General features: G+C 43.6%; 1 protein-coding gene across 1 annotated transcript in view; it reads left to right on the forward strand.

The window, feature by feature from the left end:
- ELL2 (elongation factor for RNA polymerase II 2) overlaps positions 1-7,463 on the forward strand; it is a 75,055-nt gene extending 67,592 nt beyond the window's left edge. Inside the window, exons 10-12 of the mRNA XM_018050022.1 lie at positions 705-876; positions 3,412-3,456; positions 3,548-7,463. Coding sequence (XP_017905511.1) covers positions 705-876; positions 3,412-3,456; positions 3,548-3,664 — 334 coding nt within the window. The 3' untranslated portion in view covers positions 3,665-7,463. The remainder of the gene's footprint in view (positions 1-704; positions 877-3,411; positions 3,457-3,547) is intronic.

Below are 27,674 nucleotides of genomic sequence, written 5' to 3' on the forward strand. Positions count from 1 at the left end.
ACTGATGGTATAAACTGGCTTTCTGTTACACATAGTATGGCAGTAAATGTTTGAAAAGAACTAGAGAATTATTCCTTTTTCCCCCTTTTTGTTTTTCCTACTCTTATTTTTTTTTAATGGTAAAACAATCCCCCTTTTGTATTTTATGTTTGCCTTGCCAGAAATGGGAGGAGAGGCGCAGAGGGAACGGCCCCAGGCACCTTGCTGGCAGCAGGTGTGAAAGGCCAAAGGCAGAGACTCCCTCTCATAAGGCAGCGGGTCTGGAGAGAGCTCTGCCTTCAGCCCTTGGGGATTGTGACATTCCCCAGGTCTCAGGGTCCCCCACCAGCCCTGCTCTCTCCACATGACTCGTAACAGACGGACTGGCCTCTGCGCTAGCGTGGTAGTCATTTCGAGTATGGAAAGCTTTAGGAAGCTCCCTCTGTGTGAGTGCTGTCTTCTAGTTGCACTGTAATTCCATTGCCACCATGGTTTTTTTGCTTTTTTTTCCCCCCACATTTACTTTCCTTCACTGAGGTTTTTAAACTCTGCTCTGGGATAATTTCACCTGGAATGTCTTTGAAGGAGTGGCAGGCCGCAAGCAGTGGTAGAGTGACACTCAACCTAGGGAGACAACGCACAGATGTGGTTTCCAAATATTTGGTTTCAATGTTGTGCGTCGTGTTTGTTCAAAGCTCCTCTCCATTTACCTTTTGTCTTATTAGAAAATATATTGCCATCGTCTCCTATGAGCAACGCCAGAATTACAAGGATGACTTCAATGCTGAGTATGATGAATATAGGGCCTTGCATGCCAGGATGGAGACTGTGGCTAGAAGATTTATCAAACTGGATGCACAGCGAAAACGCCTTTCTCCAGGCTCAAAAGAGTATCAGGTAAACACATGTGTTCCTCAGTGGACTGTCTTCATATTTTGCCTTCTTCCTTTCTCTGCCCTGCCCATCCCCAGATGTCCTGCTAGCCTTCAGAGCAGGTCCTTTCACAGACCAGCCTCTATGTAGCTTTTGGACTTGACTTAGAATTAGCTAGGAAAATAAATATTTGAAATAGTTCTTAAAAATAAGTAACACAGTGAGCCTCTAATTCCTCCAATGTAAAAAAAAAAATCACCATTTTTACATAATGTGTATAAAATGTATAATATATACTTATATACTTCCCGTGACATAACATGTACTGAGAAAAATACAGGTGACTAAATAGGAAAAAATGAAAAGCTGGATTTGGAATTCATCAAAGTATTTGACTGCGTTACCTACTCAACTCAGACTATAGTTCTTATCAGTTCAGTTCAGTTCAGTCGCTCAGTCGTGTCCGACTCTTTGTGACCCCATGAATCGCAGCACGCCCGGCCTCCCTATCCATCACCATCTCCCGGAGTTCACTCAAACTCAAACGTCCATCGAGTCGCTGATGCCGTCCAGCCATCTCATCCTCTGTCGTCCCCTTCACCTCCCACCTTCAGTCTTTTCCAGCATCAGGGTCTTTTCCAATGAGTCAATTCTTCACATGAGGTGGCCAAAGTACTGGAGTTTCAGCTTTAGCATCACTCCTTCCAAAGAACACCCAGGGCTGATCTCCTTTAGAGTGGACTGGTTGGATCTCCTTGCAGTTCAAGGGACTCTCAAGAGTCTTCTCCAACACCACAGTTCAAAAGCATCAATTTTTTGGCACTCAGCTTATCTGATGCTATTTCCAAAATTACCATTTTGAGTAAATTTATTTATTTTAAACCTCAGTCTGGTATAGAATATTAAAGGGAGCCTAAGACCACTCAGGTTTGGGGTTTAAGTGAAGAAAAGCTGGGTGCTTCCAGCTAGTCCAGCTACTGACATTTGTTAGCAGGTATTAATCCGTTCTCACTTGCCTATCTTAAGTGGTAATATTACTACAGCTGACACAGAGCAGAAGAAGCCTGACCTGTCTCCACAGTGTTCTTAGAGCCCTCAGCCAAAGGACTGGTATAAATAGGAATTCCCCTCCTTGTGTAGGACAGATAAGTTTGTCACACTTCACAGCCACAAATGGTGTCTCCATCATAGTCCACTGTTGTTCCAGCAGGAACCTACACGAAAAAAAGCATCTATGCCCTGAAAGTGAAAGTCACTCAGTTGTGTCCAACTCTTTGCAACCCCGTGGACTCTTCAGTTCATGGAAATTCTCCAGGCCAGAATACTGGAGTGGGTATCCTTTCCCTTCTCCAGGGGATATTCCCAACCCAGGGATGGAACCCAGGTTTCCCGCATTGCGGGCGGATTCTTGACCAGCTGAGCCACCAGGGAAGCCCTAGAGACTCCCTGTGTCTTCTGTCAGTGGGCCTTCACCTTTTACACAAGCTCCCTAAAGTAATAGAAGACTTAGCCACAGGAGTGGGTGGTTGGGAGTGCAAGAAGTTAGTGATACAGTGGTTAGGAGTTTTTTGGTTTTTTTTTTTTTTTTCTTCTATATAGTTATTTACTAGGGTACCACAATTATATTTAAACTAAAATGTAATTCTAAGAATTGCTTAGTGGTTAGGAGCAAGCTCCAAAGCCAGGCAGCTTGCATTTGGTTCCTACCTCTGGTCTACTTGTGTGACCTTGGGAAGGTTACTTGGTTGCCTGAAAATACTCAAAATCCCATCCATAGAGTGAGATGGTTAGAGCTATGCAGAACAAATATAAGCATTTGGAAACTGCTTAGATGCATAGTATATCAGGTCATATGGTACATAAAGGTTAGCTCTTCCCTTGCAACTCAATTCTCCTCCCTAGAGGAAATCAGTATTACCAGTTCCCAGTGTATTCTTTCAGAAGGCTGTGTGATTATAAGATATACACAAGTAAATTCACAAATATACCATCTTTAATTGAACCTAAGATGTCATCATCAATAAGATACACCGTTGTCTTATGTTCCAGTAAGTTAAGATACTTTATTACATTATCTGGTTTCATTAAAAATTCTCAGAACATAATATTTTGTTTCTCCCTTATAAAAAAATGATACCAAACTATATAAAACTGTTTGTACTTTGCTTTTTTCACTGAACAACATATATCTTAGAGAACATTTTTATGTAAGCACATACAGCACTCCCCTCATCTTTAATAGCCTCTTAGGACTCCTTTGTATGGACTAGTGGATGTTTAGACCGTGTTTACTTTCTTCTGCTTTACACACAGCGCTGCAGCAAGTAGCCCTGAACATGTGTCATTTCATTCAGGTCCAAGTAATCTGAAAAAAGTATAAATGCTGAGTCCGTTTTGCATTTGCAATCTTAATGGCAGTTGCTAAACTGCCTTCCTTTAAGAGTACACCAAATTACATTCCATCACTAATATTTCCCACACCCTTGCCAATTGCGAGTTATCTGTTTATACCACAAAGAAAAAAAGTTCTCTTCTGATTTCTAATTATTACTCTTCTAGAATGTTCATGAAGAAGTCTTACAAGAATATCAGAAGATAAAGCAGGTAGGTATCATCACTGTTAGTTTTCTGACCTCATTGAGAAAGTATTACAAATTCCATAGTCTTACTCCTGTTTTGTTTTTTTCATCCACAGTCTAGTCCCAATTACCACGAAGAAAAATACCGATGCGAGTATCTTCATAACAAGCTAGCTCACATCAAAAGACTAATAGGTGAATTTGACCAACAGCAAGCAGAATCATGGCACTAGAGCTCTGCTTGGACCAGAAGATGTGAATAAACTTAAGCTTATTTATTTAAAATTCCAAATGAGTTGCTCTCAAAATTCTAAAAAATGAAACTTTGCCTGTTGAAAGTTTCAGTATTAGTAAACTTGAGTTACCTTTTTTTTTTTCCTTGTTTTCCCATTTTACTTTGCTTCCTTGCATTTTTGAAGCTGCTTTTTCTGGTCCTTTTTTCACCTTTAAGACTTGTGTTTGTCAATAGAAATAATTTTTTTTTTAGATATTGGGGATCCAGTGTCTGTACTTCAAATCAACTTTTTTCCTTAAAAACTGTGTTTGTCATTAGAAATGATTTTTTTGTTTTTTTAAGATATTGGGGATCCAGTGTCCATACTTCAAAGTTACGTATGTTTAAAAAAAAAAAAAAGGCAGTAACATGCAAGGTGAAATGCTTTTGGATAAACATAAGCCTATTTTCTGACCTTTCTTAATGCGAACTCTTTGCCTTAAATGGTAGAACATTTAGAAATTTGCACAAAATACAAAAAAAAGTTAAAACATTGTTTTGGAGGGTTAAGAAATAGAAAGGTGTGTGAGTACATGTATAGCTCTGTATACACACGTGTATATATAGGCTGACTTGATCTAGAACAGTGATCGCCCTGCAAGTTAACCCCCCATTGCAATGGTTGCCTTAAGGTGTTTGCTAGTTGTGTACCTAGTGTGGTTACTCATTAGCTACACTGCTTCCCATTTGATTAGGGCAGTGGGAAGTACACTGTGGCCTACCAGCGTCTGAACGCGTGTGCGCGACCTGTGTGTGTGCAGAGGTGGTGTGGATGTGAGCGTGCATGGAGGAAAAAAGCTGCTACTCTCAGTCGGCCAAACGCTCAGGTGAAACAACTGACGAGTGTTACTGTAGGTGTGTTGTTGTTTTTTTTTTTTTTTCCTGTCAAATTGCTACTTCTATCATGGAAGACAAAAAGCATTTCCATTTCAACAGTTTGTCAGCTTTATTAATGTTGGGCAAAATTGATATGTTATGAAAATGAAACAGATCTATAGTTTTGGGGCAAAATTATAACATGAAATGTGTAGGTAACCTATTTATATACTGCTATAAAGTATTTTTTGAAGAGAGATATGCAAAGAAGCTATTACCTACATGAAATGTATATTTAAAGAATTTTTTTTTCATCCTGGGTGCCAGGAATATAAAGCAGAGCGGATATATTTAACCATAACATACTGTGATTCATCAAACAGCACAAACTTTCATTTCATGGAGTTTATCTGTTGACGTTGATTTAAACTATCATTTGTTTTATCATGTGGGAACATAAGTTATGTGGTCAAAAATATAAGGATTTTGAACTAATGTTGATACAAGTTGTGTTGTCTTATCGTATTGTTTTTCAAAGTGCTGCCAGTTTAAAAGGGAAGCATTATGTTTACAAATATGTTTTGAAATGTTTGCCAAAATTTTGGTGGTATCTTTAATAAAGATGTTTGTCTCCAGCATCCAAAAAAATATATAACTTCGTTGTGTATCGTAAACCAGAAAATGCTGGTATCCAAAAAAACCTGAGAGAGCATGTAGATGGAATTTTGTCTTTGGAGTTCCAAAACATTAACAGGAAAGAGTAAATAATATGGTAAAAGTACATTATTACAAAGACTACAACAAGGCCCTGTGCACTATAACTCTAATACATTATTGCAAAAATTTGATTTCTACATAGCATGGACCTCCTAGGGAATTTGATTTTTTTTTTTTTTTTTAAGCATTGAGATCCCTGGTGCTCTTCCTTTTACCTCAGAATTGGTACAATCATTGTGTTCATTGATATCAAACTTTCAGTTGGGGAAAAAAAAATAAGAAACTTAACTGGGGATAAACTTGGTCCTCACATCATTATGGTGGAGTCTCCTGAGGGATTCTTCCATAGGTAATGACCTCATAGAGGTCATTTCTTAGACATCGTGGCCTTTTAATCAAAGACCGTGTGCTGCTACTTGCTGTGAGTGGTGTTTCTCAAAAGCAAGGTGCTCGGGCCACTTGCATCCCTAAATTAGAATCTCTGGAGATGGGGCCCACATAGCCACATTTTCATAAGTATCCTCCAGGTGACTTCTGCAAGCTAAAGTGTGAGAACCTTTGACTTGGAAGCGACTCTAAACATTTAGGTCTCTAAATCTCAAGGTCTTGAACTGAAATTCAGCTGGGTTTTTTTTTTTAAGCTCATCTCTCAGCAGATGCAAATCACTTTTCCTCTTAACATCATATGAGGCACCCTCAATTGTTTCACTGCCAGCTCTTACTTTAAAACTTGTTTACAAATAAGGCAAGCCTTCCAGTTGGTTAATTGTTGTCCCTTGGAGCTCCTACCCACCTCCATCAGCACGTCTTCTGGTTTACAAATTGGGTAACAATGGAAGCTGGAGATGCTTTCTGAAAATCCAGGATTGCACACCCACAGACTTGACCACCTACCTATAAAAGCCTTAATTTAGATGTTTGTTGTGTACATTGGGCAGATCCTTGCAAAATGTGTATCTGTCTGTCTTGCAAATTTGAGAGTTGTAAATCTCTGAATCTGCTGTTACCTGAGACTGCATCTCTTTTAAAGATAGGCATAGGCCTATTAAAATATTTATATTTATAACCATCTTTCATCTCCTACTGCAAGATTTTTAGATTCTCTCAAATAATTGCTGCAGGAATGGGTGGCCATGTAGTTACTCTGGTAGAATTTATTTAGGTTTTGTTTTGTTTTTTGAGAGGAATAGGTAAGTGTTAAATAGCATTGTCAAGATGAGACAATGAGTTATTATTTGTTCATCACATTTCACCTAAAATAATTTGAAGCACTCTTGAAGATTTTTACCAACACCCATAAATTAACTCCAGAATGAATGAGCAGCTGATTTAATACAAACCAAAAATAGCATCAACTAGATGTGGTTTTTTTGTTTTATGTGAGGATTTCACTTCCTGCCTTGCTGGTTATGTATTTCCCTTGGAATACTTGAGAGGGGTTAATCCTCAGTAGAGATGAATGTTCAGAAGTGCTCTCACAGAAGTAATTGGTGTCGTCAGTTGATATCATTGCTGCAGGCATTGATTATAAAAATCCAGTATTAACCTTCCTTCATCTCTGACTGATCTTTTAACCGTTATAGGAGTTTTCTTTCCCCTTAAAATATTTCACTTTATTCTGTCAAACAAATGCATATTTTCATGTTTGAAACAAGGTGTTGAAATGAGGTTTAGACACAAACGGTCCATCAGTTCCGACCCTCTGCTTGGTTCCCTTGCCCCTTCCCCTAGTGCGTTCTTTGCTTCTGGAACTTGGCTGAAATTCTCCAGCCAGTTTCCTTGTCTTGCTGGCCCCGTGAGTATTGAGTCACGTATGTGTGGTTTTTGCCTTTACTACTTCTAAGGTTCTTACAGTGTATCACTTGCCTAAGTGTTACTAAAGCCTTCTCTTGTATACCGGATGGGGAAAAATCAACAGCCAGCTTTGAGAGGAACCTCTTGGGAAAAGATATTAACTGACACAACTAAATGAAGGCCACAGAAGATATTGTCAGTGTCCTCTGTAACCTGAAAACTGAACAAGGCTATGAGGCTCATTTCAAAATATTTTGAAGTGTTAAAAAATCTATACATATATATCTACGCTGTTTTCGGTTGTTCCACCCAAACCGTTTTAAGAAGATAGGATGTCGCAGGGACTCTTCAGTTGTTAACTGAGCTCAGCAGCTGTGGTGGCCCCTGTTGTTCTACACCAATTTCAGTTCAATAAAAATGTTAACTTTGCAGTTCTGGTGCTCGTTTTTCCTTTGTCTCATTTCAAAGCTCTTGTCTTTTTTTTTTTTTTTTTAAAGAAAAGAAATCCCACAACAGTTCTCTCTGATGCCCTAAGGTAAATTGATCTTCCCAGGACAGAGACGTTACTTGCTGGTGACTCTAGAAAGTGGGAACGCGGAGTATTTGGTTCAGGAGCCCCTGCTGCTTGTTTCACGAGTGGAGGACATGCCCTCCAAAGGCAGCATCTACTAGGGGAACAGTATTAACAGTTACCTTTTATGGAGGATCTTCGTTGGTTATCCACTTTGTATGTACTGTCCCATTTCTCCTCACCACAAACCCGCTATCCCTATTTTATAGGCAAGGAAACTGAGGCTTTGGGTTTCCCAGGTGGCTCAGCGGTAAAGAATCCGCCTGCAAGGCAGGAGACAACAGCTTCGATCCTAAGGTCGGGAAGATCCCCTAGAGGAGGAAATGCAGCCGGCTCCAGTATTCTTGTTTGGGAAATCCCATGGACAGAGGAGCCTGGCGGGCTACAGTCCGTCGGGTGGCAAAAGAGTTAGCAGGACTTGGCAACTAAGCAACAACAAACTGAGGCCTAGAGAGGTTAAGACACTTGCCTGTAAGACAAACAGCTAGTAAACGATGGCGCCTGATTCCACAATCTGTGTTCTTAACCATATCTCCATACTGCCCCCCACCCCCACCGTGTGTCCTGCCTATTTAGGGTGGGGTCACTGTCACAAAGTGACAATTCCAGCAACACCCCGCAGGCTAGACTCCATTCAAAGGAGACTAGAATGTGAGTGTTGATTCTCAGGGAGTCAATTCTGTCAGAAATGATAAATTTGAAAGAAGGCCAGGATACTTTTTGAGGAAATGGGTTTTTTTATTTGTGGATGTGTACCGTCTTCAGTGTGCTACTGGAGAGAGACTGGGGACGGTGCAGGCAGAAGGAAGAAACAGGGCGACCGTCCTAGAATCACATCATTTTTTCTTCATATTAAAAGGCTGTGTCAGAGACATAACAGGCTCCAGCTCTAAGGGGAATCCAGTGTGAATCAGACATAACCTTCTAGTTGGACCGTTAACATGCAGTTTCTCCAGGTTTTCTGAAGGAAATGGAGGAGGAAGGGGAGCAAGTGTCCACTGAGCACTAGTATTAAACACCCAGAATCGTCCCTGCCAGCCATGATTCCACTTGGTTTATGAGGAGCCTCGGGGAGGAATGAGGTTCCCAGTGGTATAATTATTTCAACAGCCCTCCCTCCCCCACTGGACACTGGACATTGTACTTGTCTTTTGAGTTCAACTTTTTTCTTCAGCTATAGAGTGAAAATATGCCTTCTTACCAGGGTATGGAAAGGCTCAGTTATCGTTTGCAAAGCACTTGGGAATTCTGAAAACCAGCAATCTGCTGAATGCAACAGGGGAGAGTTTGAGTATTTTCCCAGACCAGGGTGAGTCTGTTCTGATTGCAAAGGGGACAAATGTTGAGAGAAGCTTAAGGTTTCAAGGTGGAGCGTTTGAGGTTTTATTAAATGGCGACCTACATGGACCTGCCCCACTGGTTTTACCTTCCTGAGACTGGGGCAGGAGGAGGGCCGTAGCAGTAGGTGGCTCTGATATTTTGTGATTGCCTAATCCTCAAGTTGGGGTCACATGAATCTGCCATGCAATGGGGGAGATATTTTTGACACCTCCTGCCTGGTTTATTCCGTGGGGGCTGGGCTGGTTTGCCTTACTGTAATTAGATACTTGGGACGATTTGGGCATCTGGAGATGAGTGGTAAGAATTCCTTACCTGTTCTGTGAAATAGAGTTCTTGCTAAAGATTGAGCCCACATAATTGATCACCAGGTTTGAACTCGAAAGTTGGAGCTTCTGGAAAAAAAAAGCTGACCACTTTCCTATACGTCATGGACTCCAGGGGGCTGACAGAATCCACTGTGGTGTAAATAGGCCACGTGATCTAGCAGTCTCATCTGTTCCATGATAGGCACCGACCTGCCTTCAGTTCTCCAGAAACCCCTGCCCCTCCCATCCAAGCCTTTACTTAGTACTTGGAGTCCATTCTGCACTCCCACCTCCACCCCCGCTCCCTCACTTAGCTACATCCTCCTCACCCTTAAAGTGTGTATGGGTTCACGTGCATCATGTCCAACTCTTCGGGACCCCATGGACTGCAGCACGCCAGGCTCCTCTGTCCATGGGTTGCCCCTTAAACATCACTTCCTCCAGGATGCATTCTCTGACTTCTCAGACTAACTTGAGTCATCCTGGTCTATGTTCTCTTTCATCTTATTCTTTGTGGCGTTTATCACAATTATAAAACAGAGACTTGATTTGGGGGGGCTCCAAAATCACTGCAGATGGTGACTGCAGTAATTAGAAGATGCTTGCTCCTTGGAAGAAAAGCTATGATCAACCTAAACGGTGTATTAAAAAGCAGAAACATTACCAACAAAGGTCCATCTAGTCAAAGCTATGATTTTTCCAGTAGTTGTATATGGATGTGAGAGTTGGACTATAAAGAAAGCTGAGCACTGAAGAATTGATGCTTTTGAGCTGTGGTGTTGGAGAAGACTCTTGAGAATCCCTTGGACTGCAAGGAGATCCAACCAGTCCATCCTAAAGGAGATTGGTCCTGAATATTCATTGGAAGGACTGATGCTAAAGCTGCAACTATCCAATACTTTGGCCATCTGATGAGAAGAACTGACTCACTGGAAAATACTCTAATGCTGGGAAAGATTGAAGGCGGGAGAAGGGGACGGGGGATGAGGATGACAGAGGATGAGATGGTTGGATGGCATCACCAACTCAATGGACATGAGTTTGAGTAGGCTCCGGGAGTTGGTGATGGACACTGGCGTGCTGCAGTCCATGGGGTTGCAAAGAGTCGGACACGACTGAGCAACTGAACTGAACTGAACAATGTTATTAATTAAACAAGTTCCATGAGAGTAGAGACTGCCTGTTCACAGGTGTGTCTCCAGCTCCCAGCCTGGTCCCTGGCACATAGAAGGTGCTCAATAGAAATTAACTGAAAGAATGAATGAGGCAGGCTATTCATATATGTCATTTAAAATCCATGTGGCCAGAGGACTTGGATTACTGCAAAAGCCTGCTGTATCATTCAGGTTTGTGTGCCTTGCCACTATATCATCCCAAAGTCATCATTTAGGAATGAGTTCCTGATGGCAGACTGATTTTACTTTGGGAATCCCTTTGCCATGATTAACGAACGGGACACCTTCAAAGGGTACAGCTCTTTCCAACACTGGCATTCATACCTCTAGTCACCTCTGGAATTTGAACATCTCAATGGCCCATACTGGTTTGGAACATAAAATGAGATGGTTTAGAAAGTTACCTTAATTGTTTACCATAACTGGCAGGTTCTGGCTTCACTTCCAAATTTCAATAGCTTTTCTCCCACTTCTCAGGGAGAGGCCGGCAGTCTGAGCATCTCTAGACTGATGTTTCTTGAAATTTGACATGTGCTTTTTACTGGCCTTTTTAATGCCTGTCAATAACATAACTTTCCAAGCAGTAGACATTTTGAGAATAATCAAAGGACTTTGGGATTCCTGGAAGGACAGAGCTAGCTGGGCCTGTCAAGGCACCTAGAACCAACAACCATCTTCATTTTGTAGATGAAAATTTTAACTGGCAGCCACCAGAGCAGGAGACCCTGGGAGCTCACATTCTTCCTGGGGAGGCGAAGAACAGCTCAGCATCCACTGCTGGGAAGTGACGGGAAGACAGGGAGGAGGGGAAAGTGCCCAACAAGAAGCCACAGAACCAGCGGTCCAGAGCATGGAGTCCAGCTGCAGAGCCATCCAGCCTCAGCTTCCCACTGAGTGGAACAGTACCTGCCTCAGAGGGTTGTGATAATATATATCTAGAGCTGTGCTCAGCAGCTAGTAAGTTTTCTGTTGGTTTTTTATTTTTTTGCTATTTATTTTCTAATTGCCTCCCTGGTGACTCAGCCGGTAAAGGACCTGTCTGGCAATGCAGGAGACGCAAGAGACACAGGTTTGAGCCCTGGGTCAGGAAGATCCCCTGGAGAAGGGAATGGCAACCCATTCCAGTATTCTTGCTGGGAAAATGACACGGCCAGATGAGCCTGGCGGGCTACAGTCCACGGGGTCTCAAAGAGTCGGACACGACTGAAGCGACTAACTCTTATTTTCTAATTATTTCTTTCCATCTTTTATTTCAACCTGGGGTGGTGGCGGGGGGGGGGGGGGGGGGCGGGGGAGGGGGCGGGTCTTATAGCAACATACCTGACAAACCAGCAGCCAGCCAGAACTGAAAACCCTCTTAGATTTTTGCATAACAGTGACTGAGCTCCTGTGGTAGAAAAACACAACCTAGAGTCTCTGCTCTTTCAAAGTCTCTGCTCCTGAGTGCCCTGCAAAATAAGCTTTCTCGGTGAACCTTTTCAAGCACCACGTTAGCTTCTCTTCACATCCCGACTACCAGTCTCTCAGATGCAGTGCGGATGCGTGTATTCCAAACTAAAGCTTCACTTTTAACATTCTCTCTATTAATTTTCTTTTCCACGTGTTTTCATTGGGGAGAGTTTTTAAAAAGAGCCTTGCATACAAGTCTAAGTGCTTCTCATCAGCTAGTTACCAGAGGGGGTTGACACAGTTCATTTCGGTTATGAGGCTTTGGGGAAAAGGCTCTTGAGAAAACGACTCTCTCAGGCCTGCAGACTTGCCCTTCCCCTCTCAAGGATCAGAGTTCAGTTTAAGGCAGCCTTGTCAAAGGGGTTGCCAAGAGGGCCTCCAGGGCTCTCGCTGCCACCTGAGCTACAGACTCTGCAGCTGAGAACAGCTGTAAGGGGGCACTGGGGACTGCTGGCAAAGCGCCTCCCGTCTCTCCCCATTTTCCCTTCCACTCCTGCCCCTGTTGACGAGGCTTTATGCCGCCATGGCCAATTATCACCACCCACCTGCTCTTCCCTTAACTCCCTGTTCTCATCCCAGTGATCTGTCCTGGCTCCTCCCTTCTGCTAACTTGCACGTCCTATCTCTTTGATGAAAGACGTCTCGGCTTACCGGTAGAAGTTCCAAACCGACAAGCAAGACTCGCACACTCTGGAAGTTAAAGTTCCTTGTGATATAGACAGCAGAGTGGCACATGGAGTCCCTACCTGCCAGGGCCAAGTCCTGGTTCTGACATTTACCCATCTCGCCCAGGACAACTCGCCTACAGTCCTGAATCTTCCTTCCGTCATCCCCGGTGAGTTAGGACAGTATCTAACTTGGTTAGATACCCTGGTTATGTAAGGCTGAAATGGTTACATAAGGATGGTTATTAAGGTTATGTACCATGGTGAATTCAGGATGATGTAAGAGATTCTTGCCTCCAACTAGAGGGACTGGTGGCCCGGTCCCACGTACCTACTTTCATGGCTGTTTCTCTGTCCCCAGAGATGAAAGCTCTGGCAGATCTAATTCCTCTAGGACAGCGCATCTTAGACGAGAAGCCCTGGGGTCACCTTCAGCGTAGGTTTCATGTTGGTAACCAGGAAGTCCAGTCTGCTATCACAGCCAAAATTCTGCAATGCATTTAACATGAACGCTTCTCCGCTCTGCTAGCTTATGCCTGCTTTAGGGGGGAAGCCAAATGTTTCTCAGCACCTGTCCCCCTCCTCCCACCTCTCAGTTCCCCCCCAGCCCCATCCCCAGGGTTGAAGAAGCAGAGGGCAGGGAGGAGGTGTAAGGGGGAAACTATTCGTCCTTGGCTTGCTCTAGGCACTGTCAGAGCCAGGCCCAGGGGCCTGGGACAGCGCCCCACCGGGCCCTCCAGCCTCTCCCCCAGTGCTCTCAGAGCATCTCCTCCACCAGCCCTCCAGGAGCACACCCCTGCCCACTCCTTCAGGCAGGAAGCCAGCAGCTTAGAGCCCTTTCGCAAGACCCACACCGACATGCCACCTAGAGGTGCTGTGTTTGGTCTCTAATCACCCTCACGGCCCAGCCACACACACAGATCAGCACTTGGGCCCTGCAACCTTCACAAGCGCAGAGACTTCCAAACACATAGCTCCCCTCTGCTGTAGGTCCGAGGGAGTTTTCAGACATAAATCAGTTTCCAACCCCCTCTGTGTCCCCTAGGCTTGTAGAGTCACAAATCAAGTTTTCTTTTTAACTTTCCTGGAGTGCGATTACATGTAAAAAGCTGTATATATTTAATGTGTACAACTCAGTGAGTTTGAGGATAAGTGTGTACACTGCTGAAGCTATCAAGGCCACAAACACATCCATCACCTCCCAAAGTCTCCTCTTGTCCCCTTTATTATAGTCATTTGTGTGTGTACCTGCATGGAATAAGAATAACTAATATGGTATCTGCCCTCTTAGCAAATTTTATGTAATACGGCACTGTTAGCTATAGGCACTCTGCTGCGTAGCGGATCTCAGAACTTTTCTTGCATTGCCGAAGCCATGTTGCCTCTGGCCATCACCTCTCCACCTCCACCCCGATCCCAGGCCCTGGTAACCACCATTCTACTCTGCCTCTATGAGTCTGACTATCGCAGACTCCACATACAAGTGAGAAAACAAAGAATCTGTCTCCCTCTGTCTGACTGATTTCATTTCGCATAATGTCCTCCAGGTCCATTCATGTTCTCACAAATGGAAAGACTTTTCTTGTTTAAGGCCGACGAATCCGTCCCTGTGTGTACACACTGCATTTTCTTTGCCCATTCATTCACCTGTGAGCATCCAGGTCATTTCCCTATCTCAGCTATCACGAATGTGTTGCGATGAACATGGGCGGGCAGGTATCTCTGTGAACTTTTTAATAATTTCCATCCCTTTGGGCAAACATCCAGAAGTGGGATTGCCGGGTCATATGGTAGTTCTATTTATAATTTTTTAAGGAACTTCCATACTGTTTTCCATAGTGGCAACACTAATTTGCATTCCCACCAACAGTGTACCAGGTTCCCTTTTCTCTGTGTCTTTGCCAACATCTAAGTGATCTCCACGAAGCCACTCTCAGCCCGTGGGGAGGGGAAGCACACTCTCAACTCTTCACAGAAAGCCTCTGATTTCCCATGTCAGCTGACTTCTCAGCATCAACCCCTTCTGCCAGTGAGGGGCCAGGAGCTACAGGGAACAGGACTGGGTTTTCTGATAACCTCCTCTATAAGCCCAGCATCTTGCTTTATACCATGGGGGTAGATGCCGTCTATCGTCTTGTGACTTCATCCCATGCTGTCAGAACTAGTCCTGTGTTAAACCCTGTCATATACACACAGGAGTTCCTCCACCACAGAACTCACGCTTTCATCCAACAAAGTTATGTGCACCTGGGCACTGGGCTAGGTGGTGGGAAGGTACCACTGAGCAGGACAAATGCGAACTACACAAATTATTTCATTCCAATGTGGTAAAGGCTGCAAAATAAAAGGGTATCTCTGAGAGTGAGGAAAAAGGGGACATGGGGCAGTGAGGGAAGGGGGCAAGGCCTTCTGGGGAACTGGCTAAGGATGAGGAAGAAACAGTACCAGGAAGAGAGAACATGTCAGAAAGGCCCTGAGAAGAAGGCCTTCAGCATCGCTCACTGACTGCATGTTCATGCAAATCGCTTCTCATTAACAAGCCCCATCATTTAGGGTCTTGCTTTTCTGCTGCTGAATGTTGAGCTTTAAGCCAACTTTTTCACTCTCCTCTTTCACTTTCATCAAGAGGCTCTTTAGTTCTTCTTCACTTCTGCCATAAGGGCGGTGTCATCTGCATATCTGAGGTTATTGATATTTCAATAACTTTTGAAAGTTATTGTTTTAAGCCACAATATTCTGAATGTTGGCTTAAAGCTCAACATTCCGAAAACTAAGATCATGGCATCTGGTCCCATCACTTCATGGGAAATAGATGGGGAAATAATGGAAACAGTGAGAGACTTTATTTTGGGGGACTCCAAAGTCACTACAGATGGTGACTGCAGCCATGAAATTAAAAGATGCTTGCTCCTTGGAAGGAAAGTTATGACCAACCTAGACAGCATATTAAAAAGCAGAGACATTACTTTGCCAACAAAGGTCCGTCTAGTCAAGGCTATGGTTTTTCCAATGGTCATGTATGGACGTGAGAATTGCACTATACAGAAAGCTGAGCACTGAAGAATTGATGCTTTTGAGCTGTGGTGTTGGAGAAGACTCTAGAGAGTCCCTTGGACTGCAAGGAGATCCAACCAGCCCATCCTAAAGGAGATCAGTCCTGGGTGTTCATTGGAGGGACTGATACTGAAGCTAAAACTCCAATATTTTGGCCACCTGATGCAAAGAGCTGACTCATTGGAAAAGACCCTGATGCTGGGAAAGATTGAAGGTGGGAGGAGAAGGGGACAACAGAAGCTGAGATGGTTGGATGGCATCACCAACTCAATGGACATGAGTGTAAGTAAACTCCGGGAGTTGGTGATGGACAGGGAGGCCTGGCGTGCTGCAGTCCATAGAGTCGCAAAGAGTCAGACACGACTGAGTAACTGAAGTGAACTTTCTGTTGCTGAACTTGGTCCTCTCCATTGCAGCTTTGCCCGTGCTAAGCGATTCTGGGGAGATAACATCCAGAGAGGCCCGTACATGGTTCCCTCCTGAGGTGAAGCCACTGGAGGTTATTGCCGCTCAGAGGCGTCTGAGTACTTGACGTTCCTTCCTGGTGGCCTCCTCCTGCTGCTACTAAGCTCTGAGAAAAGTTTCCAAAATTGAGAGACACCAATTGAGTGGCCAGTGGCTCCCCAACCTGTCCATGAGCCTTCACAGGGGAAGGTGTCGGCTGGGGAGGATCAGTGACTGCCTTTCCCAGGAATTGGGAAGCCCACTGTCTCCCCTGAGGCTGGTGCCAAACAAGCACACAGGGAGCCCAGGCCAGCAGGTACCCACCGCCAGGGGAGGCATCTGGGGTGACGGCAAGAAGTCTTGGTCATGATGACAGAGCCCTATCGGCCAGAGGCATCTCTGCGGAAAAAGAGAAATAACATCCGTACTACTGAAGCTGCCTGCCTATTCTCTCTGTTGTCAGCAGTCAGGGAAAGCATCTGTGGTGTGACTCTAACAAGGCAATTGGTGGGCAAGCAGGATACTAAACAAGAGTGGAGAGAAAGAGATCCCAAAAGGTCAGGGAAGCTGAAAAAGGCGCTTCAGACAATAAAATAAGGTAAAGCAGGGAGGCGAGGGGGCTATTTGCTTAAAGCCCACTTCACAATGGACAACGCTTTGTGCCTTGTCCAGGCTCTTCCGCAGGGGTCCTCAGCGAGTCCTCCCCTTAAACCCTTTAAAGCATGAAGTGGGACATCCCTCCAAGAACAGGCCAGAGGGTCAGGTGGCATCATGTCTAGGACAAGAACGCAACTCTTGCCTTTCCCAGCTGACACCCCTAGTGCCCCCCACGTCCTGCCAGTGCTCCTTGCCCTCCCAGACTTGGTGCTGATCCCCCACATTTACCTGGTGACACGGGCGCCCCAGGTCACCTTGGAACTGGTTTTCCTCTAAGAGTCCTGGAGTAAACCTCTTTTTACAGGGTGTAAGATATCCATTTCCCTAGCTGAGCTCTGGGCCAGCTATTTTCCATTGCCTGGGCCCCTCCACCCAGGCAAATGCCTCAGTCTGCTCTCTGAAACCCAGCCTTCTGCTCTGTTAACCCCACCCTTGAGTTCGGGCCGTTCCACAGATCACTGATGGTGCCCCCGGCTTCCTCCACTATCTCAACCATCCTTTCCACCTGTATTCTGCCCAGAGGTGGGGTGCGCTCCATCACAGTCAGACCAGGTGCCCACCTAAGTGACAACAGAATCTTAAGGGACACTTTCAAGCAAATTCGTTTCACCAGATAGCTTTCTAACTCACTGACCATAACTGGTCATTCAACAAAAAATCACCTTGTCCTTTATCTTTTCTTTTGTTGAGGAAAAAAAAAAAAAAAGTCATTTATACCTTTACAAAAATTTCAAACAGCACCTAGTAAATAATGTACAAAGTAGAAGACCCCTGTCCTCACTCCCCTGCTCTAAGCCCCAAAAGGCACTGCGAAGAGTACATATTCATACATAGTTTCTCCTTCTGTTCAAATAGGATATCAAACTGTAGGCCTGCAACTTAATTTTTTTTACTTAACATGATGACTTGAACATCATTCCATGTTAGTTAGTCCCTGTTGAAGTCTTTCATTCTTTTTAAGAGTTGCATGGTTTTCCACTGTTTTATCAGAATTTTATAATTTAATCACTTCTGGTTGAGATTCAGATTATTCCTGGTAGTGAAAAACTAAAATCATTACCAACAATAGCCAGATAAATTCTCTTTTCAACTGGTCAGTATCCCTCCTGACAAAACTCGACCTTGCCCCCGCTCACTAAATCCTCTTAAAGCATGAGAAAGCCATAAAATACAAAGACTGTTTACAGGATGTTCAGAAATAATTTACAAACGTAAAACTTTTAAATGTTGTGCAGCAGTTTCTAAAAATGATCAAGGATATTTTGTTTCTCGATTTCAGCAACCTTGAATGCTGTGAATAAGGAGAGAAGAAAAATGCAAATCTCCCTACTGACAATTTTGGGCTATTACTTCATATAATATGCTACATTGTATGTTTATTTTATATGTTTAGCATTTAAAATAGTTATTACATTCTGTTCTTGAACCGTAACTTTGCGTGCATCTGGTTTAGCTCCACCAAATGGATTTAGGGCTCCGTCTCAGTCCTCTGACACTACACCTTCCTGAGACTTAATTTTGACTCCTCTTGTGGCTAACCAGATTGTGTTGTCTACTTTTCTCTATAATTGAGTATCTCTGTCGAGAAATCTGAGGTCAGCCTACTCTTTCCCTCCTTGTAGGAAATTTGATTTTTCTGCCTAGATGCCTAGGAATTCTTACATTGTCCTTAGCTTTCAGTAACTTGACTCACTCTATCATTACGTTGATTATTCTGCTATCAGCTTTTCTCCTCTGAAACCTCTTCATCGGCAAAATCAGATCATACTTTGTATCAGTGGAGTTTTGTTCTTGACATTTTTCATTTCCTGCTGTGTTTGTTCTCTTCTCTACTTCAGCGACACCACTACCCCAGATGCTGGCTGGCTGTTAGCTCTCTTTAATAACTGCTATCTTCCTTCTACTTAATTTCATTTATGTGTGTTTTTTTTAATCCTGTAATTACTATTTTATTCTCTCTAATCTGACCTCTGTACTGCTGAATGTGTTTTCAACATCTGTTCTAATGTGGTTCTCATTTCTAGGATGTTTTTATTATCTTCAATTTCTTTCATAACTCTCAACTCACTTTAAATTCAGTTCAGTCGCTCAGTCGTGTCTGACTCTTTGCAACCCCATGGACTGCAGCATGCCAGGCCTCCCTGTCCATCACCAGCTCCCAGAATTTACTCAAAATCATGTCTATCGAGTCAGAAATGCCGTCCAACCATCTCATCCTCTGTCATCGCCTTCTCCTCCCGCCTTCAATCTTTCCTAGCATCAGGGTCTTTTCCAACAAGTCAGCTCTTCTCATCAGGTGGCCAAAGTATTGGAGTTTCAGCTTCAACATCAGTCCTTCCAATGAACATTCAGGACTGATTTCCTTTAGGATGGACTGGTTGGATCTCCTTGCAGTCCAAGGGACTCTCCAGAGTCTTCTCCAACACCACACTTCAAAAGCATCAATTCTTCGGCACTGACCTTTCTTTACACTCCAACTCTGATATCCATACATGACCATTGGAAAAACCATACCTTTGACTAGACTGACCTTTGTTGGCAAAGTAATGTCTCTGCTTTTTAATATGTTGTCTAGGTTGGTCATAGCTTTTCTTCCAAGGAGCAAGCATTTTCTAATTTCATGGTTGCAGTCACCATCTGCAGCAACTTTGGAGCCCCAAAAAATAAAGTCTGTCACTGTTTCCACTGTTTCCCCATCTATTTCCCATGAAGTGATGGGACCAGATGCCATGATTTTAGTTTTCTGAACTTATTTTTCCTTATTCTTCTTTGACCTCTTTTTATTCTCAAATTGTTTTTGAAAGACGTATTTTTCTTTTATTTCTTTGGGAGAAGAGATAAATGTGCATTTGAGATTCTGTGGTTCAATGGGATAATTCCTTTGAACAGCAGCCTTCATCTGCATTCTGATCGTTGAGCTTCTTTCCTCCTTTTCACTTCTTTTTAAATTCGCTCTTGGTCTTACTAGAATGCCTCAGTCTGCATGGAGACTTGGACTTTGCTCTGAAGGGAATGCTGTTCCATCAGGCCTGGAGAGGAGGGTGAATATGGACAGGAGTCGTGGGTAAGCTAAGGCAGCTGCAGGTTTCACACTGGGTCTGATTCAACAGACTCAAGAGTAGTTTGGCCACAGTCATCGTATTCTGTGACCTCCCTCATAAGGGGGTCCCCTAAGCCCGACGTCAGGAAGGATGGTGAGAGACGGTGGCCCTTGAATCTTTTGTTTGGTTGTCTACATCTATTTGTAGTTTCCTGTTTGATTCTCATCAGCCACTCCAAAACTGGCTGCCCTTACCACTGATTCATCCTCTCTGCTTTGCCTCCTCGATAGGAATTCTATTGAGGGGGAAATAAATATGTCTTGCCCAATAGTGTCTTTCCATCTGCCTCACCATCCTCCCTTCCCTACTATGAAGAACAACCCCCACAAACGGCGCATTTTTCTTGTGTCCCAACCCCACCTTCAGTCCTCACTCTGAGGAAAAAAGAGCATCACCTGGGCCCCTTCCAGCTTTGAGAGGAATCTGACTCCTAACTGGAACCCAGAAGGTGTGTCTCAGCTCTCTACAGCCTCCCTTGACTCAGTCCTGATTCATTAATTTTGGCAGATAATGTGAGTTTGAGATTTTGGCTATTTCCCAGTTTCATTGCAAATGGACTTTTTCTATCAAAATTTCATCCTTTTACATTTCATCCCTTTTGTAGGTTTCATGGAACGGGGTAAAGAATATATAACTTTACCCTTCTTTAGCTAGAACATTATGTTTTCAAACTCTTAACTTAATTGTCTTCCTGGACTCATTTTGCTTTAGTTTCATTCAAAATTTTTTATTGAGATGCAGATATTGAGATATGAGATGCAGAACAGTATGTAACAGGCTGCTTAAGATATAAAAATGAGCAAGACTCCAGATCAACTTTCAAGAAACATATAGTATAACATGGGTAAGATGAGATATCTCTAAGCAACAACAATATTAATTAAAGGCATTAAACGGGGTCGGTGAATGGTCACCATTATTATGACGGTGATGATGATGATGAAAGCCACTATGGAGGGACTTCCCTGATGGTCCGGGGGCTAAGACTCCACACTCCCAATGCAGGGGGCCTGGGTTTGATCCCTGGTCAGGGAACCAGGTCCCACATGCTACAACTAAGAGTTCACATACCACAACTAACAAGATCCTGCGTGCTACAACTAAGACCCTGCACAGCCAAATAAATGATTTTTTTTTTAAAGGCACTATGGAGAGTGTGACCATGCCCTTTGAAGGCATGATAAAAGTTAAAAGGAAAGAGAAGAAATGATGAACCACATTTATCCTGAGTAACCTGAGGTAGGGGGTTAGGATGACAAGGCAATGGACTTCTCAATACAGATATGGGCTTACCTCTCGGATGGTACAGTTACTTTATGCCCTCAATGAAATCAGTTTTCTGTTTGTTCAAATACTCAATATTTCCAGTCTGTTGTCAGAATCAAGTGGAATAATGCAGGCCAAAGTCCCTACACAGTGCCCAGCTCATAGTAGCTATTTCATAAATGTTTATTTTCTTTCTGAATTAACTCTACTTGTTTATTACGCTTCATCCTTTGATTACCATATTGTCCTGTCATATTAACTATTTAATACAACGGAAGATTTTGTTTTAAAGAGGAATGTTCTTATCAACCTGTGTTTATTACAGCTGTTATATAATTGTATAACTCAACTATATCACTGCTCTACAAACCTTATCTCTAAAACTATTAGTCTGACTGTTTGCAACCCAATGAACTATAGCCCACCAGGCTCCTCTGTCTATGGAATTCTCCAGGCAAGAATATTGGAGTGGGTAGCCATTCCCTTTTCCAGGGGATCTTCTTGCCCCAGGGATACAACCCATATTTCCTGCATTTCAGGCAGATTCTTTATCTGGTCTGAGCCACCAGCTGTCAAGTAATATAAAGCTGGTATAAGGAAATGGTATTACCATAATGTACACTTTATCTTATATCCTGTCTTTTAAACAGAAATCCTAACCTCTTCTTTGAGAGGGAGAGGCCTGTAACAGATTTGAACTGGGTTTACACTGGTGTGTACTTAGACAATTTCTCTACTAATTCAAGGTCATTTCTCTGAGAATATTTAGCATCTGCTTGAGGCTGGCTTTGCCAGTGTTTTCCATAGAGGCTCAATATTATACACATAAAAAGAAAATGGGTCAGACTCTTCTGCAGTTGGGCTGCCTGGTTCCTCAGCTAAAGGTCACGCTTAATCCTCTTGCAGCGCCCAGAACGCAGTGTGCAGTATTTTGTTTTGTTTTGTTTAATATTCCAGGAAGGAAATGGCTTCCATAAAGAAAACCAGGGAACACATTCTTTTCTCTTGAGTGCAAAGGACCCCCAAGTGGTTCACAATCCCATTTAAAACCCTGCAAAGCTGAGTTCTGGGGAAAATTTAAGGTGGTATTTTACCTATAGTTAAATTCTGAGCCCACATCCCTGGATAGAACCTTGGCTGGGACTTTCCCCATCATTGTTTTGAGAAAGGGGATGGGAAATGGAGAGGACTCCATGGGCCAGAGTCACCACACACAAGCGCAGAGGATGGCAGTAGCGTGGCCTGAGAGCTTCTGAGCTGGGGCAGACGGGAGATGACGCTGCTGCTCAGAAAACACAGAAAGCAAAAGGAAGGATGCGCCTGCGCCGGGGCGGCTTCAGGTTGCCGCGAAGGATGCACCCCCGAGCAAAGGGCCCAGATACCCGCGAGGCTAAGCTGGACAGCTGCCCCTTGCCCCTTTGGCATTCCCACTGCTTACAAGGAGCAGCAGCTGCCCCCAGATCTCCACCTTCAGCCAACCCGGTCCACCTGCCAGACACATCGGCAGTTCCTCCATCACCCTGAGGACTGTCCACCGGTCAGACAGCACACGCTTCAGAAATGCAGGTGTTGTCATAAGTAAATCTGTCATTCTCTGAGTATGGCCTCATGTCTTCATTTCCTAACCGACCACACTACTTGAAGCCCATTTTTCTATTCGTAGCAGTTCCCTCATCCAGTTTTGACACAACATTTATCAGGGCAGGCATCGCTCCCTCTGACATTTGTTTGGAAATACTGTCCTTGTGACTCAGGAACAAAGAAGTACGTAAATGGGCATGCAGGTATCAGCCCTTTGATTTACTCTCCCGCTGTTTTCCAAATGCTTCTTTATCCAGGTAACAGACAACAACACGTACAAAAAAAAACTAGACTTCAGTTCAGTCACTCAGTCGTGTCTGACTCTTTGCAACCCCATGAATCACAGCACGCCAGGCCTCCCTGTCCATCACCAACTCCTGGAATTTACTCAAACCCATGTCCATTGAGTCAGTGATGCCATCCAGCCATCTCATCCTCGGTCGTCCCCTTCTCCTCCTGCCCCCAATCCCTCCCAGCATCCGGGTCTTTTCCAATGAGTCAACTCTTTGCATGAGGTGGCCAAAGTACTGGAGTTTCTACATACAAACACACACACACATCTAACACATGTAAGTGCATAAAATCTGGCTCATGCCCATACAACTTACTGTGAAAGTTGTACACGTTAAAAGAAAAACACTGTAGTAACATCCTCCCCTTTAAAAAAAAGAAAGAAGATGCCAAAATAAAAACCTATGTCACTGAAAGGTCAAAGCACATTACTTCTAAGCTCTTTTAATCCTCTTGCTTCCTGGAGCACACATTCTACATCAAGATTGCCTAACTGTGGACATTCGTACATTCTTTGCTTCTTTAAGCCTCTAAAACAAAACTAGTTCCCCCAAACCAAAATAGTGGGTGTTGTTTCTGTTTCTACTGACATTGGGGAGTGACTGAAAAATGTGTTCACTGTGAAACCGGTTAAAAAAACAGCTTGTTTGGCCCACACTCTGCGGCTACCCCAGCTCCCAGGCCTGAAGCTGTACTAAACTCTGCCCAGCCTGGGCTTATTCCAAGCCCAAACACTCCTTGCCTCTTCCTGATCCTGCTTATGTCACGCCAGTGTGGGCCTTAGCTTTTCTTGATCCTGATGTTAGCCCACGTTTGTACGAGCCTTCTTGGATTCCCTGAAGTCCCTGGAAACCCTCACCTAAAGTCAAGATGATTCCAGAAGTTTATTTTGACAAGTACGCTAAAACCCTGACTACCTGTTGTAAGGATACCTGCTCACCTGAGCAAAAGCACAAAGCAGGCACACGTTGCCTCTAGTTCCCAAATGCATTTTATGTTTCCTTCTTGCCATTAAACAGATGAATGCCATTTGGAGAGGAGCTGTGAAAGCTGGGTTTATACGCAGATACACCAAGAAGATACAAGTAGTGCTATTCATCTCAGTCCGCGGCCCTGTCCTTTGGGCCAGAGGTAAAGAGGCCAGTCCAGTAGGAGTGCTTACCTTGGGTCCACAGGCATCCAATAGAGGCGTCTATATGGTATTCCAGGGATCTATATATTTGGATCAGGGAAAGTTTCATTTATTTTCACTAACCTGTTACTGAAATTTAGTATTTCTTTCAATTATGAAATAGGGAACAAACCATAAGAGTTATAGTCACCAACCATTGTTGTCAATATCTTAAAATATCATTAACATTCATCACTACTTTGAAAGTACAACACTTACTAAACCCACCAATACATCTCACGTAATGTACTAAGGAGCATCTATGTTACTTTATCACTTCTTCAATACAATTGGTTTCCTTAGCATCCTATGTATTCTGTTTTATACTTTTCAGAATCATTCTGAGAAGTGATCCAGAGGCCCTACCAGACTTCCAAAGGGGCTATGGCTTAAAATCAAAGATTGAGACTCTGTGCACTAGAGTTTCACAGACAAACTTGAATTGCTGACTTATAAATACATCAGTCACAACTGAAACATGGTGGATGATAATAATCAGTGCTTAAGGAATCTGATTTAGGCATGGGCTCCTACCAGGTGTTCAACCCTCTTGGGTCAAGAAACTTCAATGAAAGGGTGGAGAGAAAGAGAATCTATTGTCAGCAAGCTTTGGAACTGCAAGGCAAGCCATTGCATAACTACTGCCTTGATTCACTGGTTGGACGCCTTTATTCAGCTTGCTAAGATTATGATATTCCTGTCTTCAAGGATGATTATAGGTTACTAGGCCTACAGGTTCAAAACTGCCCTCTGCAGCTATTTGTCAATTCCTCTGACTCTTTATTCATTGCCTATTGAGTTCCCCAGTTCTTTGCCCTAGAAGTTCTGGCTTATTACTCTGACTTATGGTTTCACTTAGAACTTTACAATGAAAGACATTTCTCTGTCTTCAACAGAAGTTGACTCCACAGTGTTGGGTCCTTCTGGACTTGAGATGACTCTTCCCTTAATTTCAGCTGATTCATATTCTCAACGCCTGACTCAGCGTCATGACTCAATAATGATGACATCATTTTCAGCTCATGAAATTTGACGAGAATCAGGGACAGGAATAGAGGAGGAAAACATGTAAAACGAGGGACAGGAAGAAAAGAAATACCAAATGAATGACTACCACTGCTCCTCTGTCTCGGAATAAAATAGAAACTTCACTAATAACAATACATAATTTGCATCTGAGTAGAGCCTTTACAGTCATTATTTTGTTCGATGTCCAAAACAACTCTGTAAACAGTGACAAAAGCTGAATCTCCGAAAGTCTGAAGGATCAGCCATAGGCCTTAGACTAGAAAGCAGGACCCCAGCCAGTGCAGAGACCTAAGCTTTCTGCCCATGGGGCGTGGCTTCTTCTCAAAACACAAAATCTGAAGAGCCCAGAGCCCTTGAGGGTGCAGATCTAGGAAAACTAAGCAAACAAAACAAGAACTGTGTGCTGGTTGAAAACAAAACGGTACTGCGGGGGCGGAGGGGAAACCTGTAAATATAGGCGCAAATATCACATTTTCTCGAGAGAGAGTCTTCCTCATGTTTCTAACACTCCTTGAAGACAGAAAAGGACAGAGAAGAATTCTTGACCACTCTAAGCAAAAGAAAGGAACAGGACTACACATGGAGGATAGGGTCTAACAAAAGAAACTAGAAGTCAAAAACAATCGAGGCTCTACTTTACCTTATATTTCAGGTTTTTAACAAGTTTATTGCTGATTTATTCCTAGCTTTGGTTTATTTCAATCTATAGGCTGAAACATTATATCACATTACCCACTAAACAGTCTGATCTATGATACAAATAGTAATGCTCGAATTTGCAAAATATGCTTCCTATAGAGTTTTCTGAATAATCTCTTCTAACAAAAATATTTTGACAGTCTTTGATTTTATTCGAAACTAAGGGAATCAGCTTTGGGTGATTTTTAATCTGTTTTTTTTTTTTTTTTTTTTTTTTTTCGTGATCTCTTTCCCAATGACAGGGAGATCTTAGCTCTCAGAAAAAGAAAAGTGAGTGGGTGGAGAATGAAAAAGGATGGCAGGCCCCGGGCTGGTTTCTAAGCATCGTGGATATAAGCGGTTGCTACACAGGTTTCCAGATCTTGATTTGATTCTCAGGGGCCAGAGCTGTGTGTGTTCCACAGAAGGCCCTTTGAAAACACTCCTTTCCCTTCCTGGTCTGACAAAGCCCTCGGCAACTGACCTTTGAGGGGCAGACACGTTGGTCTCTGCTCTCCCATGAAGGACGGTGAGCCACACTCATCTGCCTGGGACCCGCTGCCTACTTCCTCCATTATATTTAGCTCTTCGGTTATTTTCCTAATGAGCTGTCTGTTTGCCTCCAGCCTCCCAGCCAGAAAATGAATGTGCGCAGATCATACACTGAGTCCCCAGGGCTCGGGACCTGCAAGGACCTGTTCTATACATTTTGAAACCCACCCACCCACTCCAGAGCCCATGCTGGGTCTTCACTTTCCTCTCTTTGCCCTGTGACTGGACTGGGACCCTGCTCTCTCCGCGCACCTACGCTCTCTCAGATGACCATCTCCATAGCTGCCCCTTCCCACCTTGCCAGGTATGCCAAGGTAGCTTAACAGGAAGACTGAGCGTGTGCTTGGGACAGTAGCGATCCAAAGAGCAAGTAAGAATTCAAAGTGTTTTCACCAATCGGGAAGTTACCATAAGAGAATCTTTTATATGTACGTTGTAGCTTTGCACAGGCTTTGTTTTGAATTATATATGCTAGGGGAGAATGAATCTTAATGTTTTTGATTTGTGGGAACTCCACAGGCATCACCATGCCCTGCTGTCTAACATCTGACAAACTGGTTTTCAGCTGCCAGTGAAACCTCCATCCACAGCTGATGTGACCCAGGGAGTTAATCCTGCTGGAAGCAGGGACGTGTTGGACCTCAATCTGCCTTAAGATGCACTATTTAGCTCCTCTGGTTCCACCATTCCACGCAACAACCCAAGGAAACTGCAGTACATTCAGTCTTTAAAGCCAAATTATACTTTTAGTGGTGGTGGTCTGCAATCTATTTTCAAGGAGTTGATGAACATCAAAATAAACCAGGTTATCTCTTCACACATGTAAAACGGTACATGACTCTTCTCTCTCCTGTCTCCTGAAAGACTTATGTGCATATTTTAATTAGGTCCCCTAAGACCCAATACATAAAATGGACATTGATTTTTTTTTTTAATTTTAAGACCTAGGAGATGCTATGCAACCAAGCTCTCCCTAAACCTGGAAAAGCAGTTCACACACTAAAGTGGAAAAGCCCACCATCTCTGTGTCCATGAATGTGAACTTGGATGGGCAGCAGCTACTGTTGTTAAGTAGTTCTCTGCTCAAGGCAACACCAAAGGATGAAATAAATCTGGAGAAGATTTGGGCTTGATTTAGTAGCTATTGGGCTTCCCTGGTGGCTCAGAGGTTAAAGCGTCTGCCTGGGTCAGGAAGATCCCCTGGAGAAGGAAATGGTAACCCACTCCAGTATTCTTGCCTGGAGAATCCCATGGACACAGGAGCCTGGTGGGCTACAGTCCACGGGGTCGCAGAGTCGGACACGACTGAGCG

This window comes from Capra hircus, chromosome 7 (assembly GCF_001704415.2).
Source record: "Capra hircus breed San Clemente chromosome 7, ASM170441v1, whole genome shotgun sequence".
NCBI lineage: Eukaryota > Metazoa > Chordata > Mammalia > Artiodactyla > Bovidae > Capra > Capra hircus.